The sequence below is a fragment of the Phragmites australis genome, chromosome 9 (genome assembly GCF_958298935.1).
Source record: "Phragmites australis chromosome 9, lpPhrAust1.1, whole genome shotgun sequence".
NCBI classification, from domain to species: Eukaryota; Viridiplantae; Streptophyta; class Magnoliopsida; order Poales; family Poaceae; genus Phragmites; species Phragmites australis.
This window is the reverse complement of record NC_084929.1, coordinates 30,675,465-30,692,743: the sequence shown is the minus strand read 5'-3', so window position 1 is coordinate 30,692,743 and position 17,279 is coordinate 30,675,465. Positions and strand designations below refer to the sequence as shown.

The 17,279-nt window shown below is 46.0% G+C and overlaps 2 protein-coding genes across 3 annotated transcripts; one reads left to right on the top strand and one right to left on the bottom strand.

Annotated features, from left to right (window-relative positions):
• Positions 1-822: 822 nt before the first annotated feature.
• On the top strand, positions 823-3,060 carry LOC133929104 (myb-related protein 2-like). 2 transcript variants are annotated; one of them, XM_062375711.1, is made up of 7 exons: positions 823-950; positions 1,026-1,230; positions 1,306-1,379; positions 1,460-1,517; positions 1,597-1,684; positions 1,761-1,830; positions 2,162-3,060. In XM_062375711.1, the coding sequence occupies exons 2-7, from the start codon at positions 1,026-1,028 to the stop codon at positions 2,903-2,905; spliced, it is 1,239 nt and encodes a 412-aa protein (XP_062231695.1). In that variant the 5' UTR covers positions 823-950; the 3' UTR covers positions 2,906-3,060. The 2 variants fall into 2 exon arrangements, with proteins under 2 accessions (XP_062231695.1, XP_062231694.1); XM_062375710.1 differs by having other exon boundaries at positions 1,303-1,379; positions 2,162-3,056.
• Positions 3,061-3,597: 537 nt separating this feature from the next.
• Positions 3,598-4,822, bottom strand: LOC133929105 (uncharacterized protein At5g19025-like). Its single transcript, XM_062375712.1, has one exon. The coding sequence runs from the start codon at positions 4,620-4,622 to the stop codon at positions 3,927-3,929; it is 696 nt and encodes a 231-aa protein (XP_062231696.1). The 5' UTR covers positions 4,623-4,822; the 3' UTR covers positions 3,598-3,926.
• Between the last annotated feature and the right edge of the window lie 12,457 nt (positions 4,823-17,279).

Here is a 17,279-nt window from a genome sequence, read left to right as displayed (position 1 = left end):
TATACAGAAACATAGTACATAAGTACTCTAGCTTTGACTGGTGATGATTACAATCAAAGTGGTCTTGTTCAAAAGAAGTTTATCCCATGTAAAGAGCATAAATCTCTTGGCACAAACTTTTCTTGACTACAATGTGAATATGTACCAATCTTAGGAAAGGACATCGATGGAACTTATGCTTGTTCATATTCCATGCACTTTAAAGTAGTACAAAGGACAGAATAAAATTGACAGAATACTGTGTTTCTGTATGTAGAATGGCCTTCTTCAAAAAGTATAACCAGTGTCATTGTGTCACTTAAATAAAATTTGCCCAAACTGCATCAGATTCCACAATTAACAATAATTAATCATGGACCATACTACAAGAAGACTGAACCATTCGTAAATACCATCAAAATGGTCTCGAGCAAGCAGGATTAGAGAAGCTACTCAAACATTGCCCCTGGTGATTCATGAAGCATAAACTCAGAAAAGCATCTTCCACAAACTGAACAGATCAGATAGCAGAATCTTATGCCGGAAAGATACATAAGAATATAACTTGCTTCATCTGTGAATGTTTATTTGTACACACACACACATCCCTCACAAACTGATTTCAATGAGAGAAACACACAGATAAAGTTACAAGTCCGGTGTTATCATAGCAGTCACAGGCTGAAAATGAAATTTTAGTTTGGGTTATTGATTCCAAAATAACTGAAGACACATCTTCTGTTAGTTGGCTTAAAGATTGTTCTTTCGATGTTTGTTCCAAGATTCTAGATTCTATGTTTACCCATATAAGGAGCCCCTCACAGGTCATTCCTTATCAACCTGAGAAGGCCAAAAAGATATCAGTAGGCTTAAGGTAGGACAAGAGTGTATTTGGGCTTGTCAACAGGAAGCGCTCCTAAATTACTTCAACATTTGAGAACAAAGGGAAAAGAAGCCACCGGAAAACACAGGTAAGAAAGGTTAGGCAAATTTTCAGTCCCGATTCATTGTTCTAACATCTAAAAATTTGCGTTCTTCTACAACAGATGTATCACCAACACCACCGCTCAAGTGAGCTCTTCACAACGAGGACATCCTTTCCAATGGAGCAGCATATGTTCCTGCGTGGAGGAAATGCCCAAGGCGATTCTGGGCTGGTTCTCTCAACTGATGCTAAACCAAGGCTGAAATGGACACCCGAGTTACACCAGCGATTTGTAGATGCAGTCAATCAACTAGGTGGAGCAGATAGTAAGTATAATATTCTTATCTCTTCAAGGTACATAAACCAGCTGAATTCTTATACTCATCTTCATCACCCAGAAGCTACTCCAAAAACAGTCATGAGGCTCATGGGCATTCCAGGACTCACTTTGTATCATCTGAAAAGTCATCTCCAGGTACCTGAGAATAAGAAATTTTCCCGTTAATGATGATATCTGTAACTGCAGCAGTAATCATTATTTCTTGGGTGTCACAGAAATATAGGCTAAGTAAGAACCTACAAGCTCAAGCGAATGTCGGTACAACAAAGAATGGTACGGGTGTGTCATAACTTCCATACTTACCATTATAAAGGAACAGCATAAAAGTTAGCAACTTCTGACTGATTTGCAGCCATAGGATGTACATCCATAGCTGATAGGATGCCTGGAACAAGTGTGCCAACAATGAGCAGTACAAATGTCATTCCACAAGCAGAGAAGTAAGAACACCGCGCGAACACTCTATAATTTTGTAATTTGAATATTGAAATAATAGTCTCTTTTACTGGGTGCAAGAACTATTCAAATTGGTGAAGCACTTCAGATGCAAATTGAGGTCCAGAGGCAGCTAAATGAACAGCTTGAGGTGAGGTACTGACACCACTAAGATAACTGCTCTTATCCCAGATCATTTACTTCGTGCATGAGGTAGATGGAAGTGACATAGGCTAATTCAAGCATTCAGTTCGCAAACTCCTATACCTACCAAAAAGCATAAGGAAAAGAACATGAATTCCAAATTTGCTCCTTTAGCCTGCACTTTCCTCCTGGGATGACAAAATGAGTTACTATCTAGAGTATCTTCTGATTTAGCAGTAAAACTCTTCATGTTCCAACAAAGCAAGATATCACACTTTTAGTACCTACAGATGAACTACTAGAACAGTGATTCTGATCTGAAGTTAAACTGGCAACAGGTGCAAAGGCATCTACAACTACGGATAGAAGCCCAAGGGAAGTATCTACAGGCAGTTCTAGAACAGGCACAAGAGACCCTTGGAAAACAGAACTTGGGCCCTGCAAATCTGGAAGATGCAAAAATAAAAATATCAGAACTGGTCTCACAAGTATCAAATGAATGCTTCAGCAATGCAATTACAGATATAAAAGAAAGCTCAAGCGTGCATAGATTAGAGCCGCGGCAAATCCAGTTTGTAGAAAGTTCAACAAATAGCTATTTGACTGCAGCTCAAGGATTCATCAAGGACCATAGACTACAGCACCATGGAGTACTCAAAGCATATGATGATAGTTCACTATTTTGCAGAAAAGGATCTCATGAAAATGAGACCCAATTTGCCCTAAACAGAAGCCTAAGTGAGCGTAGGATGGCTCATTTGCACAATGTGAAAGGGTACAGCAAAGCGGAGTTTGCGTGTAAAAGCGATACAGATGTGCCAGCTGGGTACATTACACCTCAAAAGAATGGTAGAGGTAGCACCACCAGTTCAGCATCAGGAAGCAAAGAAGGAGATGCAGAGAAGCAATATCTCGAAGAACCAAACTGCACGAGGCAGGCAGTTGAATACCCAAGAGAAAGCAAGCTACTAAATTTTGAGCACCCAGATTCTGGGAAAAAACTTGATCTGAACACCCACAATATCGATGATAATGATCAGGCTTACAGACATTTCGACTTGAATGGCTTCAGCTGGAGCTGACTGTGTAAAATTATCGAAGAGAAGAAATGAAGTTCAAAATAATTTCTACCAACATTTATGCCACTGTTGATATATGACCAAAGAACGTACATTGAAAAAGGAAAGGGTATTAAGTTAGAGTTTTAGCATCGGGCACAGAAATTGGGGTATTTGCATTGGGCCATCAGCAATTTATTCAAAAACGAAATGTAACAGTACATAAACAGTCTAGGCAAAAAGAGCATGAAAATAACATGGGAATAACACCCAAAAAAATAGACTCCATTGGGATACAAATACAGATAAAACTAGAGAATAGAAACAAAGTGAGCACAACCATTATTCAGAAAGCAAGAGAGATAAAGTGAGAAATATTCATCGATGTAAAGAGAACCAAATTTTTCGAGGTCAAGCAGAAAGGAAAACACGAAGTGCAAGAAACTTACAACGCAAATAGCACCACTAAATTAATCTAGCCGCAGAAACTATGCACGCCATTACAGAGCTAGCATTTTAGCCTCCCAGCTCAATACAGCTTGAAACAAACATGTAAAATTTACATATTGGTGCAGAGGGACTACTGCTACCACTGCTGGCTAACATTTTTGACAAGCATATAAATACAAAAGGGATAAATGCAATTTCTCCACACAACCATCAATGTTAGTCACTGCCTCACAGCACGGAACAGAACTAGCATAACTAACAGAACATAAACTAATAAGATCTGGTCATTCACATGGCATAAACGAGTTCAGAGTAACCAAGAAGGAAATGTCTCCGCTGCGCTTATTTATATACCCAACAGGCAATAGCCACTTATTGCAAAACCCAACGAACAATTGCCGGCAAAGGGAGAAGGCTATATCTAACTCCCATTATTCCTCTCCTTACGCTCATTATACTTACTACAAGAGCAGAGCACAGTAATGCTATTATGTATGTAGAAACTGTAAGCACTTGAGATGGAACAGGAACAGTAATAGTTCATTCATGTCTTGTCGCCATGGGAGAAGCAGAAGCCTTCGGTGTGTTGGTCTCCCTACTTCTTGATCCGGCGCACCTTCTTAGCGCCCCGCACCTCCATCCTCCCCTTGGGGCACCCGCACGGCGCGCGGAAGATGAGCACGGTTCGGCCATTGGGCGGCGCCATCTTCCTGAGCACCGCCTCGAGCTCGCGGTGCCCGTCCCCCAGCTCTGCCTCGAGCTCGCGGTGCGCGTCCCCGAGCTCCACCGGCCGCGCTGCGGCCCCAGCTCCGCCTGGCGGCAGCAGCCTGTGCACGCACCCCTCCGTCTCCAGCTGGATGTCGAACTCGACGGCCTTGCGCAGGCCGCGGCACCGCGGCCTGCCGCACCTGCGCGCGCGATGGGCCGCCGCGTCCCAAGCCAGCACTGCGGCCCCCGCCGCCATGCCCGCGGCCAGCGGCACGCACGACGCCGCCGGGTGCAGTGCGGCCATCGCCTCCCGCGCCTCGACCGCCAGCAGCCGCGCGTAGGGCGCGGCCAGGAACGCGAGCGCCGCGAGGGACGCGAGGAGCACGAGCGCGTCGACCGCGGCGAGCGGGGAGTGGTCGCAGAGGGAGGTGAAGAGCCCGCCCCGCGACCGCGAGGAAGAGAGCGAGGCGCGGCGGGGGCGAGGGGACGAAGGGGACGCCGGGTCCGAAGAGAGGGAGGAGGTGCGGCGGCGGCGGTGCTCGGAGGCGCGGAGGAACTCGATGAGGCTGCGGCAGTCAGACATAGCGATGCGAAGCGGGCGGCTGGGGTGGTGCCGAAATGGAACGGAATTTGGGATCGGGATCTGAGTGGGGCGGGCCGGGGTGTGGGTGTGGGTGTAGCCGAACCGAACCGAGCGCCCGAGCCGACCCTTTCGTGGGTGCTCGCGTCAGTGCGGTGCCGCGGGTCGGCGGAGGCAGCGCGCGCGTGGTCTGTTTGGTGGGCGGTTCGTCTTGTCCCGGCCGGCCGCAGTCTCGTGACGTGCTGTGCGCCGCGTGACGTTGCCGGGGAGGAAACGGGCAGGACGTTTCCGGTGTTTATGATGGGTTTCCCTACTGTTGGAGAAAATTGACTGTATGCCATTAGAAATCATCGTAATTAATGATTTGTCATTAGAAATCATCGTAATTAATGATTTGTCATTGATGAAGTTCAATTTTTAATATATATCACTGTCGATCTAAAAAGCTTTCACTCCATACCATTACCGTGATGTTACTGTAAACTAGCATGCCAGTCATTATCAAAATGACAATTGTGCCCTTAGTTGAATACGGAGTAGAGCGCAAAACACTTGTCTTGCCAATCTTGTCCGAACCCTCGATCCCCCAAATTGAGATAGGAGATGGGCCGCGGCAAGGACGACGTCGACGGCACGGACCGTGGTGGGGATGACATCAGCAATGCAGAGGACAGGGATGACATCGGCTACGCGATTGGCGCTAGCGGTGAGGGGGTCTGAGGCCACGGCACCAGCGGAGACGACACTCGTGGAGAGGGGGACCGTGGCGAGGGGCCCACGGTGACGGAGACGGCGCTCGCAGCGAGGGGGACTATGGCGAGGGGCCCACGGTGATAGAGACGGCGCTCGCGAGGAGTGAGCTGTGGCGAACATATGGCCCAGCGAACAATGCCTCCTCTGCTTTCCAGGCTTAGAGCAGTGGAAGGAAGGTGCGGTTTAATCTGCTGTTTCTTGTGTTTGCAATCTCTTTTTAAAAAAAAAAATGAAGAAAGCTTTATTCCAATATGAAATAAAAAAAATTCCATCATTTGAACTAAGCGGGTACATGTAGCCATTACATAAGAAAAAGGAAAAAAAAAACAAAGGAGAAAACACTAAAATTCAGTATGCACAAAGCGATACCGAATCTCAAACCAAGACCTTTCTCTTGAAAACATCCTACACTCTAAGATGTTGACGCTAGTTATCAACCCAAATTAGCGTTGAATTCTCTTATTATATTAATGATTTATCGTCATCATTATTGATTATTACCTTTAACCTTGATGATTTTTCACACATAGTGTTGTTTAATAATGTTTTGCATAATTTTAAAAAAGACACCTAAAAAAGGTAAATTGGGCTTTACTGGGAAAAAAAACCTGAACTTTAGCAATCAAGGTAGCAAAAACCAAGCTAGGTGCGCCCAGAAGCAGCTCAGTGCCGCACGGCACTGAGTGTGCCGCACTAAGCTTGGTGTCGCACGGCACTAGGGCTCACAAGGCCCATCTCAACCCTAACAAGTCCAAGAGTTTCCTCTCGTGCAAGTCTTCTAGAAACTTTCACTGATCACCGTGAAGAATACTTCGCATTCCAAAAGTAAAAAAAAAAATAGAATCTTGAAACCGTTGGCAATATGGATTCCTTCCAGAGTCTGTTCCGAGAAGATTTGGAGCAAAGGACCCACGTGGAAGTTGTAGGACGCCTTATAGAAGATCAATAACCAACATATGCGAAGACTGGTGTGGCACGCAAACTGAGGCAAAGTGTCACGTGACACCAACTCCTATTCCCTCGAGGGGCGTGCCACCGCTTTACACCCCATGTATAATCAAAAGCTCTCGACACCCCAATCATCTAATTTTGAGTTTAGAGCCAATCTCGGCGAAATCTCGCCTCCACTTCAAATTAGTTGTCTAGATTAGTTTAGCCAAGTCTAGTTGATCTAATTAGACTGGTAATTAGCATTGTATTAGATCCCACTAATTAGAGAATGTTCTAATTAGATCAAAGTTCAAGAGCCAAAATCATATCACCGTCAAGGTATGTATATTACGGTGTTTGTATCAACTATCTTTATGAAGACTGATTTGTCTTTTGTTGAAGTATAATTAGCGAACTTGTTGTCTTACTTGATGCTTGGTTTGCATGATTATGTTTTATCCCCCATTTAACCGGGCTATATGATTAACTAGTAGATATGATAGTTGTTATTAGATATATTAGTCGAACTATCAAGCTACCTAGGATATGGCTTTTTAGATGCGACTCTAGTTTCTACTGAATAGACTAGGATAAACAAGCAACTTTTCTAGAATATTCCGTATTTCTAGTTTGAGATAACATTTAGTTAAGTTCATATTGTTGTAGAGTGTAGCAATTAACCAACCTCGTGACAGGAGCTCAAGGAGAGCATGTGATCTATGGTAACGTGCGAGAGGGAGGTGATAGATTTAGGAAAGCTAAGCTGAACTCTGGCTATTTCATCTTTGTCTAGAACTACAACTAGTAACTATTGAGATTATGCTTATAGCTTAATCTTGCTAACTCGTAGATTTGGTTTATGATCTCTTTATGTTATCTTTTATCAATCATTCAACATGTTCTTTGTATGCAATCATGTTCATGAGTAGGATTAACTTAAATAAATATTTTTGGGTTTGCTTGCTGACCTATGTGGATTCGGTAAACCTCAAAATACTTTAAGGGAAAAGCTACAACTGATCCGTGCACTTGCAATTATAAATTAGGTGCATAGTAGAGATCACGAAGGTTTTCTGGCGCCGTTGTCGGGGATTGGAAACTAGAACCTTGGGTTATTTGTTTAATTAGGTTAATTCTATTTGTTTTATAACGCATATACCCTATATTTTGTACATTCACTAACTTAAATAGGATATGGAAGGGACAAAATCAAACAAACAAGTTGCTACGGTATCCACCCACAGGACTACTAAATAGGGGCTTAAAAAATAGCTTTTTTAAAACATGGCTTAAATATGATCGTCTTATAAACTCAAGCCAGACCTCGGGACTCCACTTAGATCCCTCGAGTCTTCTCTTGGACCTCGTTACACTCCTACCACTGAGTGGGTACCGAGTTAAGCTAGTGGGTGTGAGGTCAAGCCCTGCCCATACAAGGCATGTGGTTGCACAAGGGTTGCTTAGCATGACAGCACAAAAACCAATCCTTATATAGCTGAGGCGAGCAACTTCGTACCAACAATCCTCCCTGAGGACTTGCCCCATGAGGCACCCTCCTTAGAAGGCTACCCCGCTCACCCCCGCCAAAATAGGTTTTCCCCACCTAAGGTTTTATTATCACCAACCCATCCACTTTTACTCACATATACACACACCGCCAATCACCACACACCGCCAATCATGTTTTGTAAAAGCATGTATCATGATTGATTGATTATCGCACTTCCGAAGAGATGAAGTATCAATCCTAAACATACTAGTATCAATGCATTATCTATCATTATTACAGCAAATGATGGAGCATCCTAAGTTTAATCATGGCACAAGGTATTTTGTGGACAAGGTGGGGCTCAATTAAAATATGTCATAAATATCAAGATGGTTTAAATTCATGAAGATAGCATGCAAGAATAATGTCGGAGAGTGAACTCCTGTCGCAGGGATCCCGAGAGACCCCTTTTTAGAGATTCGGCCGGGGGGATGATCCTGGAAAAACTTGTTTGGGAAATAAGCGGGAACGGAAATAAATGCGATGGCTGGCGGGAGACGATCACCCTAATGCAAGAAAAAGTGGGTACGCCGGGTTTTAGACAGGTTCGGGCCGCACGGAGGCGTAACACCCTACTCCTGTATGAGCACTATATTTATCCTTGAAGGGAATTCTTCAAGGAGGTATCTGGTTCTAAGGGGAGAGCTGTTTACAAAGAGCTTGAGGCTCTTATGTTCTAGCTTAACTTGAGCTGGTTCGAGTGTCTGTCGATCTATCTTTGGCCTGGTTCGTCGGAGATTGTTGGTCGTCTGGTGGTCGGGGGCCTTTTTTCCTCCCTTTTAGTGTTCTCCATCCTTTCCTTTTATAGGCGCGCCGACCTCAACATATCCTGAATGGGAAAGAGGGGACGCGAATGCCAAGGTGCCACGGAGAAAGGCGTAATCATTTCATTTTGGCGAAGTGACAGGGGCGGTGGAGAAATGCGGCGCGCATTCGACCACCAGCCGCTGCGGAAGCCTCGGGGCGCCCTAAAAGGGGCCCACCGGGCAGCCTCAGAGGTGCCCGGTGCGCCCACCCTGTCTTGTTCTTCTGCCAGGGCAGGGTGGCAGGCCGAGCGCTTCGATTCTGGCAACGTTATCCCGAGGCACCTGGATGAAACGGGACGGGACCCGTGCATTTAATGGACCCACGCCCCCCTGCCAGTGCATGGCAGGGTCTGACACTGGAGCGTGGGCAGCTGAGAATGTCAGGATGTCAGGATGTCAGACCGCGCGTGCCTATTAAATGCGGCATTGGGCCTTTGACTGGATGACACCCCTGACGACGGGACCCTTCGGGTCGTTGAATGATCTTGCGCGAACCTTCGGGGCACCGAGTCCTCGGGGGCTGCCACGTGCAGCCCCGAGCACTCTCTCCCGAGCACTTCGGTGGGACCTTCGGGGCACCGAGTCCTCGGGGGCTGCCACGTGCAGCCCCGAGCACTCTCTCCCGAGCACTTCGGTGGGACCTTCGGGGCACCGAGTCCTCGGGGGCTGCCACGTGCAGCCCCGAGCACTCTCTCCTGAGCACTTCGGTGGGACCTTCGGGGCACCGAGTCCTCGGGGGCTGCCACGTGCAGCCCCGAGCACTCTCTCCCGAGCACTTCGGTGGGACCTTCGGGGCACCGAGTCCTCGGGGGCTGCCACGTGCAGCCCCGAGCACTCTCTCCCGAGCACTTCGTTCTTAGTATTTGGACCCTGCAGATCATCGGGGAACTAGGGTGCTCGGGAACCAGAGGCGGCGGCCCCGAGCACCTTCTCCCGGGACTTAGCTTTTTCTTACCTCGCAGGGTGGTGACATGTGGTGGATAGCCGGCCTGGCCTCGGGACTTAGGGACCCCTGGTTCTGAATACACCGACAAATAATAATCAAATTTTATATTCAATGTTTTAATTATATAACACATAGGTTCAATATGATCATGGAGTTATGACTTGCATTTACAAATGTCATCCTTTTGGTCATTCCTTGTCATCCAAGTCCCTGGGTTCCTCTTCAAATGGTTCTTGCCCTTTAGCTCCTACCTCGCATTCTTGCTCGTACTCTTGTACTTCTAACCTACGTAGTTTAATGTCGATCAACACATAACCAAATAAACCCAAATTAGAACTCAAGAGCAAATCTAAATGAACTCCAAAGCAAGGAAGAACACTGAGGAAAATGGTTATGTCTGTTCTAGAGGGATAGCCTCTCCTATTATCTACTACTATGTGAACTCGAAGTGTAAAGACTAAGTATGGATATTTGGCAAAAACCAGATCATTATAATTATCTTGATGTGATTCTATAAGTTAACTAGATGTGAAAAATGCTACCAGAGTTCCTTATGTGATGGACATTCCGATTATAAAATACTATGTGAATTTGAAGTACGAATATAAAATACTATGTGAATTTGAAGTACGATGACTATGTGTTGTTATCTATTGAAAACCAGATCGAGTTATTATTCTACAATATTATGTGAACCTGGGAGAAAACCTAATCAAAATATTATAACTATCTTGATGTGATTCTACAGGTTAACTAGTCGTGAAACGACTACTAGGGTTTCCTGTGAGTATGTGTGTGCATGTGTGCTAGTATGTGCATGCGTGTTACTTACATGTATATGTATCTGAGCATGTGTACATATACATGCAAATATACATCTAAATGGTAATTTACATGTGCCATAATTATTCTTCCTAGTTTAAGGGTATTATTTACGATTATCTAGCATTTATACCTAATTATCAGGCATTCATGTATTAACTAAATTGAATAAGCTACTATTTATACCTACTTAAATTATGTTTAAGCCTAAAACGTGATTATTCACATTTATCTACCTTTGAAACTTTTAAGGTATGAGCTAAAAGGTTATTTATAAATTTACGGCAGAATAAAGTCAAATTCAAATAATTCAAATGAACTTAAAATCTATGCAACTAGCATGGTTGGATAGATTTTGAATCTAGATGAATTTAGGTGGAAGAATTATAAAAATTGAAGTTGAAATAAAGGAGAAATGGCTCTCAGAAGATTAAATCAGGAAAAAGATAAGGGGGAATATTTCCTAGAATTTAGAAAAAGGTGGGGCCAAGGTCAAGGGCCAACTATTACCGTTGATTAGGTCAACAGAAAAAGGTCGCATTGTTCCATAGACTGAGTGTATAGGGTTATATGGCCAGGGCAGCTATAGAGGGTGGTTCACCTTGAATTGAAGTCGGTGAACCATGGGTTGAGGTGGCAGGGTGACTATGTCAAAAAGGTTTTACCACGTCAATGTTTTCACCGACGTGGTGCCACATGGATTCCGGAGACAGGGAGAGGGCAACGGAATAATGGCTACCTCTATGTCCCACGGCGGAGACTCACCAGGAACCTTGCCGGAACAACACTAGTGGCAAGGACCTCAAGTTTATGCTACACACATAGGAACTACACAACTCGGTGTGCCTCATAGTGGGATCATTGACATCAAAATCTTGTCAGAACAACATCAACGGCTTGCCTGAGATGGGGGCGGCACTTGCTCAAAATGGGAATGGGCGAGGGAGACATTTGGAGCTAAACTTGCACACCGGAAGGCTTCTACAAAGCTCGTGGAGTGTTTCGATGGGCTTGGCTCTGCTAGGGAAACCTTGCCAGTGGCCAGTGGTGGAGGGGAAGGTCAGCGGAGAGGGGAGCTTGGTGTGTTCTGAGAATGAGAGGAAGGGAAAGAGGATGAAGAGGGGTAGATGGTGGTGCTCTCTGAGAGGGGAGGTGATGGAGCTAGCCAATGTTGGTGGAGATCAACAACAACGGTGGCTGAAGAGAGAGAGAGAGAGAGAGAGAGAGAGAGAGAGAGAGAGAGAGAGAGAGAGAGAGAGAGAGAGAGAGAGAGAGGAGAACAGGGATGAGGCAGAAAGGAAGAGAGAGCACAATGGATAGGAGAAGAGAATGTGGTGGCCTTTTATAGAGGATGGAGGTTGGTTCAGGGCAGCACAGTAAGGCGGTGGCAAAATATCTTGTCACCGGTGGGAAATATCTCCCTCCATTGCGGTGATAGGATGGGAGAGAGGGAGATTGGGAAGAGAGAAAAAGGAGAGGAGGCAAAAGAGGATGGGCGTGTGGGGCATTGGGAGGAAGACGACGCCCACACAAAGTTGACGCAGATGGTTGGTTGGGACATTGGGCCGGGGTGGAGTGAAGTGAGAACGGGCAGTGTTGGGCCCTATGTGGACTTAGGCCGAAGACGGAGCGGGGATGGGCTAGGAAATAAAGGAGGAGCGGATTTTTGGCATGAATTAGAAAAAAGAAAGGAAAAGAAAAGGAAAAGGGATGGGAATTGAGATGGGCAAGTTGTTGGGCTATGTGTGTGTGTATGAGAGAGAGAGAGAGTATGTCCAATAGGAATTTGAGAAAATGGAGAAGGAGATAGAAATAAGATAGCATAAGCCAGGGGATTTTCTAGGATATTTCATGTTTCTACTCTGCGATAACATTTGATTAAGTTCATATTGCTATAGAGTGTAGCAATTAACCGACCTCATGATAGAGCCCACATCGAGTGTGTGATCTACGGTAGCGTGCAAGAGGGAGGTGATAGATTTAAGGAAGCTAAGCTTAACTCAGGCAATTTCATTTTTAGGTAGAACTACAACTGGTAATTATTGAGGCCATGCTTATATGCTTAATCTAGCTAACTCGTAAATTTGATTTGTTATCTCTTTATGCTATCTTTCATCAATTGTTCAACATGTTCTCCATATTCAATCATGTTCATGAGTAGGATTAACTTTCTTAAATAAATGCATTTGGTTTACTTAGTGGTGTCTGTGGATTTGATAAATCTTGAAATACTATAAGAGAAAAGCTACAACTGACCCATGAGATAGCTATTATAATTTGGGTGCATAATAGATGTCAACATAAGACACTGAAGTGCTTGCTTGATGCTATTTCCACATATCTTCCACCACGGATTGAGATGATCTCGAAGACACCCCATAATCTGACATTCACCCACAAATAGGCGCAGAGGCACCTAAAATAGCGCACAAGCATTCGTGCCCAAAATCTTAGCCGACATCGACCGGTGAGATCAAAACCCCTTCGCAGAGCCGCACCTAGCTAACTGTCACCACTGAACAGAGATGGGCAACCACATGACATGACTAGAACAAGTAGACCATGCCAACCACAACAAAGTGGTGGCCCCTCTGCGCAGCTGGTTATCACCACTAAATGGTGACACTGATGCGCGAAACAATATGGGCCTCGACAGTGTGGTGACTCAATGGTGCATCTGTGAGCATGAGTTGAGTATCTTCACTCCAAAAGCTTCATTTCAAATGAGGCCCAACAATCTCAAGTCCACTAAGGACCTCGCGGGATCGTGTGGAGGTGGAGCACCTCCCCTCACACCAAGCGCGGTGCTCTTGCTATATGGCCATCAACATCTCAAAACTCCTAGTACTCGCCAGTGCCTCATCGGATCATGTGAAGGTGGAGTACCTCCCTGCACACTAGCGCCGCCATGACAACCACCGGGTAGCAGCAGCCACGCAAAACCTAGATCGGTGTTGCTTGGGACGTCACACCCCACTAATGTGATGGCAAACTGCAAGGACACAAATGTCCTGTAGCAGCCCATAGCACGTGGACCCGACCACGATTGGCAGCGTAACAAAATGCCTCAGTCATTGATATTGGTCACTGTTGGTGAATCAGGAACCAGGGGTCCCCGAATCCCGAGGCCAGGCCAGCAATCCGCCACGTGGCACCTTCCTGCGAGGTTCATCTCCGCGAGGTACGAAAAGATTAAGTCCCGAGAGAGGGCGCTCGGGGCCACAAGCAGTGGTCCCCGAGTACCCGGGTTCCCCGATTATCTGCGAAGACCAAGTAACCGGGAAGGGAATGCTCGAGGAGGTGAACAATGGCCCCCGAGCACCTAAGTCCCCCGACGATCAAGAAAGTCGAGTACCGGGAAGAGAGTGCTCGGGGAGGTGAACAGTGACCCCCGAGCACCCAAGTACCCCGAGGACCCAAGGAAGGTAGTTCCGGGAGAGAGTGCTCGGGGCTACGAACAGCGGCCCCCGAGCACTCGGTTCCCCGAGGACCAAGAGAGGGCGTTTTCGGGAGAGGGTGCTCGGGAAGGTGAACAATGACCCCCGAGCACTCGGTTCCCCGACGGCCCAAGAAGTCTTTCGTCGATGGCCCCCACAGGGGTCTAGCAGTGAGGTGTCAGCCTATGAAAGGCCTGATGCTGCATTTAAGAGCACGCGTGGCATGTCACCTCCAACTTCTCCTGCCACGCTCGGTGTCAGTCTCTGCCACATTCTGGCAGAAGGGCGTGGGGACATTTAATGCACGGGTCCCATCCCGCGTCATCCGACGCGCCTCGGGATAGCGTCGCGAGGCCCGAGGCGCCCCGTCTGCCGCCCTGCTGTGGCAGGCGTACAAGACCGAACGGGCATGCCGGGCCGCTCTGTGGCTGCCCAGTGGGCCCTCTCCACGGCGCCCATTGCCAGCGCCACTATGACGACCAAAGACGGGGGGGAGGCGTTTTCAACCCCCCGTCACTTCGCGCAGAGAACATGATGACTGCCTTTCCATTTATGGTGTCTTAAAACTCGTGCCCTCCCTTTCGGGGCACGCTACCATCGGTGGGTATTTAAGGGAGCCGGCGGGCACGGACAAAGACAGCGAACAGAAGAACCCGAATCTGAGTGAATCCAGGGTGAATTGAAGGACAACTCTCGAACTCTCAGACACTTGCTCAGGGACCGAAGAACATCTTCGTACAAGCATAGAAGCTGAGACCACCAAGAACAAGGAGCCCGAAGCTCTAGGATAGACAGATATTCTTGTAACCAGCAACATCCCTGAGAGACATTCTCATGGCATTTATAGCATCCACACAGGAGTAGGGTGTTACGCTCAGTACGGCCTGAACCTGTCTAAAAATCCCTCCAGTGCATTTACTGCATCCTGCATTCGATCATTCCACCCTACCTGCCATTGCATTTATACCCATCTATTTCTCCAGCAAACATATTCAGAATCATCCCCCCGACCGAATCTCAAAACGGGGTCCCTCAGGATCCCTGCAATAGGAGTTAACCCTCCGACAATCACCATCCACTAAGAGAGGAGGGAGACCAACAAGGGACCACGAATATTCAGATCTGAGACAAAAAAAAATGAAAAATAGTGAGGAAGGAAGAAGAGGGAGACCACAAATAGCTACTGCTAGGTGCTGCCACTAGACTCCACCAAGCAGTTGTGGCCACGCAAGTCAAGCGCTCAGGGGGCTATTGGTCGAGAGATTGGGTCGTCCCCCGTGTTGCCAGAGAGACAACACGAGGGACTTTTGAGATCTCTTTGATCCGTTGTTTCTTGTTTTTGGGATGCATGGATCATGCGGAACATCTAATATAATTTGCGGATGATTGCCTGCCAGGAACAAATCTAGTGAGCACCTTTCAACCCATTGCCCGTTGGACATGCAAGTGAACTATACGATGAGCTCGAGGAGGCACCCGTCTATGTTGGAAATGGCGTCAAGCTGATCTAGGTGATGTAAAAAAAAAAGTTAAAGCATAAATAAAATTTTTGCCTTTTTCCGTCAACTTAAGCTTTTGGATTCAACTTGTCAATACATACTATCTTAATATGATGTCAGAGGACTTGCCCTAGCTATTTTCGTCATGCAAGGAGGACATATGGTGCCACCACAGATGGTGTGATCGTACGGGTTTATATATGTGAAATCGTGGGTTGAAGGGCGACAACAACGACGGAGGGAGTGACGTCGTGCGGCTGTATATGCCATGATTTATCACATCTCAGCATCCAAGATCCAACCATAGGAATTACTACTATTGGGCTAAAAATAAAAGGGGCAATTACTTATACGCTACCGTTAAAACTCACAAATTCCTGATATGTTATTGTGTGTTTATGACTTATCATAGATTTAGATTTTAGCTAATAATATATGAGTAATTAAACCAAAATAAAACTTGTGCTGATTGATCCATGCATTATATTGAAGCTACTATTTTGTTCACAAAGAAATAAAAATCATTTGTCGGGCTTTATACAGGCATTTCGTCGGGATTTTTGGAGCTCGACCAAGACCTGCGTCTGAACAATCATAACCCCATCGAACCTCCTAGAGTCAACGCAACAAAAAAAATGCTAACAAGTATCCAAATACAACACCTTTTGCCACTCGTGCATCGACAATGAGGTCTTTCGGGAAAAGAAGAGAGACTAATGGAAAAAGGTGCGACGCAAGGACGCAACCACCCATCCATCACATGCCATCTGTGCCAACAATTTTTAAGGTGACAAGTCTAACATCGTACAGCCTAGCAGCCGTGAGGTCGCGCCATCACGAGCTATATCCTACTAATTCCTCGCGTCTGTCACGTGCCACACCGTCTGAATATTTGTGATCATGTACCACGCATTCGATTCGAGCGGGACGACCGACCGACGGGGGACGGTACCATGCAACCATGGCGCCGTGGGTCCTTTCTGTCACGTTGATTGATCGTTTGATGGCCCCACTTCCTCTGCGATGAAAATCTAAAATAAATTTAAGCAGCTAAAGTACCACCGGTACTACAGATCTTTACTTTCGCTGCCATGGATCTTTACTTCCTCTTCCATGGCCGAGCCTGTGGGGATGAGAGCTGCATGTCTGATGTGACTTGTTAGCTTGACTCTTCTGTAGAGATGTTTTGCACAACGGGTTAGCCTGTGGAGGGGAATTGAGGTAAGACAGTCAGAGGTCATGTAGGATATTCGAAGTAAGGAACAGTGCATATAAAGATGATTATAACATAAGACATACTTAGAGAGATGTATGAGCTATAATGTGATGGAGATAAGTCACACCATGTGATATGCTATAATGTGATGGAGATAAGTCACACCATGTGATGTACATAGAAGGTGTACAATCAATAGTATGGAGGATCACGTCAAGATGAGTACAACATGAAGTTGTATTTATTAGAGTATGTAGCGGCTTGTGCGCTATAGAATACAAAGGCTTGGGCCAGACACGGTTGGTCAGTGGTGCATGTGTGCACAGGGGTGGAATATTGTTGTGGTTAAGGTGGGCTGTGGCTCCATGGTTTAACAAATTTTCTATATTTTATAGTGCATTTTTTATATTTTATAGTGTATTTTAGATCCAATTTATCATATTTCATTGATTTCAACCTTCTATAATTCAGTTAAAACCCATTTACCTTTACGAGCTCTCTCTGAATTTCGATAAAAGCTCCACCATTATATGTGCGTAGGACTAGGCAGATGCTGGGCAAGGAAGCTTGGCCAGAATAAAAAAAAATTGACATGCATGCATCTCGGTTGGGAAGCTCTTGGATTCTGACTGAGATCCTCTGTATTACAGAAAAGATGAACTTGCACCGTCTGATAAAAACGGAGAGCTCAGATTTGTCGCT